This window comes from Mus caroli, unplaced genomic scaffold (assembly GCF_900094665.2).
Source record: "Mus caroli unplaced genomic scaffold, CAROLI_EIJ_v1.1 scaffold_25984_1, whole genome shotgun sequence".
NCBI lineage: Eukaryota > Metazoa > Chordata > Mammalia > Rodentia > Muridae > Mus > Mus caroli.
Window position 1 is genome coordinate 22 of NW_018389821.1, and position 2,853 is coordinate 2,874.

The 2,853-nt window shown below is 52.0% G+C and overlaps 1 protein-coding gene across 2 annotated transcripts; it reads right to left on the reverse strand.

Annotated features, from left to right (window-relative positions):
* Window positions 1-1,291: 1,291 nt before the first annotated feature.
* Window positions 1,292-2,375, reverse strand: LOC110288314 (keratin-associated protein 10-8-like). 2 transcript variants are annotated; one of them, XM_021154696.1, is made up of 2 exons: window positions 2,123-2,228; window positions 1,554-2,077 (listed from the first exon to the last, which is right to left on the reverse strand). In XM_021154696.1, exons 1-2 carry the CDS (start codon window positions 2,226-2,228, stop codon window positions 1,554-1,556), a joined length of 630 nt encoding a protein of 209 aa, XP_021010355.1. The 2 variants fall into 2 exon arrangements, with proteins under 2 accessions (XP_021010354.1, XP_021010355.1); XM_021154695.2 differs by having other exon boundaries at window positions 1,292-2,375.
* Window positions 2,376-2,853: the final 478 nt, after the last annotated feature.

Sequence of the window (2,853 nt, forward strand, 5' to 3'; positions counted from 1 at the left end):
GCCACTCCTTGGGCCAAGCATATACAAACCCTTACATATTCGATTCATTTCTATTTCTCTATGGCATTCTAGTATTCTGACACNTTCATATGGAAATCCCAATGGTATTAGACTTTCTGCCATTTCTGCATAATAAGACTCTATTCATCCCTTCTTGTAATACTGGAATCATGGCCATGAATTCATTTTTGTTTATTGGAGAAGTTCTTTGTTTCTTCTTGGATTCTGAAGCCTTGCTGGGCTTGGTAATCTTTCCTGGCAGTTATTTTTTCTAGGACTTCAGTACTCCGTTCCCCATGCACTGGGCTGCAGAGCTCTGCTCAGGGGTCTGCAGTTGATCTAGGCAGATGGATTGTTATCAAGTGCTACTTGATGCTTCTCTCCTTTGAGAATGATGTGTGGTGGTGAGGGCTTTGTTGTGTCCAGTTCAGGTTCTTTAGACCTTGGACCCTTCCCTGGGTAGTCCTGTCTGTCCTAGGGAATTTTCTAGAATAGCAATGTATAGATTTTCTATGCTCTGACCTTTTATCTCTTCTCCCTAAAGGGTGCCAGTGGTGCTGACACCGATGATTGACAGTGTCCAAAAGGTCTCCCCTACTTTTTCCAATCTTTACTCTTTATTTTTGTCTCATGGTGATATTTTAAAAGACTTGTCTGACAGGACTGGTAGATGTGAAAGCTGTCATTAGTCTTTACCACTGCTGGGAGGTTGTCACCTGAGAAGGGACCTTGTGCTCTCTAGAAATGGGATCCTATGACCCTGAGCTGTGGGCTGTGGCTGGAGCAGGCGATATCCCTTCAGGTGAGTTTCCTGCAGTTGCTAGAATGTCCTTAGTCTGTGCACCTTACTGTGGGCTGTGGTCAGCCGTTGGGCATGATCACGGAATCTCAAGGCTCTACTCTGACCTTGCTGGTGACCATGACTGGGTCAGCACCTAGATGAGGTGGTAGGATCTGCACAGCACCTGCCCTCAGTCCTGGAATTCCTGTAAAGCCTCGACACTGAGTTTTTCCCAGAGTCTCAGGACAAGGACAAACCCTCTCCTCCTCTCCAAGGTATGCCTCTTCCTCACAATGAAACCCTTTCCCAGGATTTATCACAGTCACTCTGTGAGCCCCAAGACAGGAAGGCACTGGCCCAGACCCAGAGGAGGTAGAACTCTGATCCCAGTATCAGAGCATGGAACAAGGGGACAGAAGACGTGGGTCTGTGTAACAACTCCAAGCCTCACAACTGAAGATACAGAGCTGGTGGAAGAGGATGACAGAAACTATGGACACGGAATCGATCAGAAGTTTTATTGATGAGCATGGGTCTAGAGTGGTACAGCTGACCACAGATGCAGGGTCATCCAGACAGGGAGGGAAGAGGAAGCCAGCTCTCCTGGGACCTGGTGGAGGAGGAACCTGCTGAGCCTTCTAAGGGGTCAAGCTATGGTCCAGATTCCCTAAGACTGTATACATCTTTCTTCTGAGCAGTTCCTACAGGAGTAGCAACTACAGGCTTTTGGACTTGTAGTTCTGTGCCCTACTGCCTTAGTGGGTCCTGGCCCTCAGCAACTGGACTTCTGTCCACAGCAGGCCTGTCTGGAGCAGGCAGGGCGGCAGAGCAGGGACACACTGGAGGTTGGGCCACAGCAGCTGGGCTGGCAGGAGGAGGCACAACAGGAGGAGGTGGGCACACAGCAGGCAGGTCTGCACACTGGGCGACACAGCAGGGACAGGCTGGAGCAGGGCTTGCAGCACACAGGAGCACAGCAGGAAGGCTGGCAGCAGGAGGAGCCAGAGCAGATGGGTGTGCAGCAGACAGGCTTGCAGCAGACAGGCACACAGCAGGGGGATTGACAGCATGAGGATTGGCAGCTAGACTGCTGGCAGCATGGTCCAGAGCAGATGGGTGTGCAGCAGACAGGCTTGCAGCAAAGGGTCACACAGCAGGATGGCTGGCAGGGGGAGCAGGTGCAGCAAGCTGGCTGGCAACTAGACTGCTGGCAGCATGAGGGTGTGCAGCAGGAAGATTGGCAGCAGGGGCTGGATACACAGCTCACTGGGGTGCAGAGGAGGGTCAGACAGGGGCCTGGGGCACAGCAGCTGGTCTGGCAGCAGCTGGTCTGGCAGCAGCTGGGGGCACAGCAGCAGGGCTCACAGCAGCTCTCTGGGCAGTCATCCACCTGCCAGGAGGAGTTGGTGAGAGCATCAGAGCAGACAGACATGGTGGAGGCGGCCATGGCGGGCTTGGCAGAGAGTTGGGAGTGTTTGTGTTGAGTGACTGAGTTAGTGTTGAGAATGTGTGTGTGTGAGGTGCTCTGGGCTCTGTGCTTTTATCCTCCAGGCATGTTTTGCTGCAGGAGGCTTTGCACACTTTCATTTCCTTGTTATTCAGTCTGGAGGATGCTCTGCAGGGCTCAGTCATGGTTTCCTTGCTCCAGCAATAAACACATCTGGAGGGAAAGCACAGACTTCCTGGGCTAACCCTGTGCCCTCTGCCTTGTGGCGATTTTCAGGGTTCCTGGTGATGATGCTGAGAGCTAAACATATTATGTACTCCAGCCCTGTCCTTCAAGGGGTGGTCCAGCCTGCCTGAGGCTAGGAGAGAGGTGATGGGCCCATCACAGGCTTATCTGTCCTGCATCCAGAACTAGCACCTTGGCCAAAGCATCCCACTCATAGCTTCTGCTCTCCAGTATCCTTGATATTGTTAGAAGCCTTGTTTCAGTGGTGCCTCAGACAGCAATAGACAGAGGTGCCTTCACAGTAAAAGTGAGCAGAGATCAGCAGTTGCTGCACTGAGTAGGGCTTCTGTGCCACACAGTGTGGGCTTTCTGCCTCATATACATGCTGCAGTTTCTCACA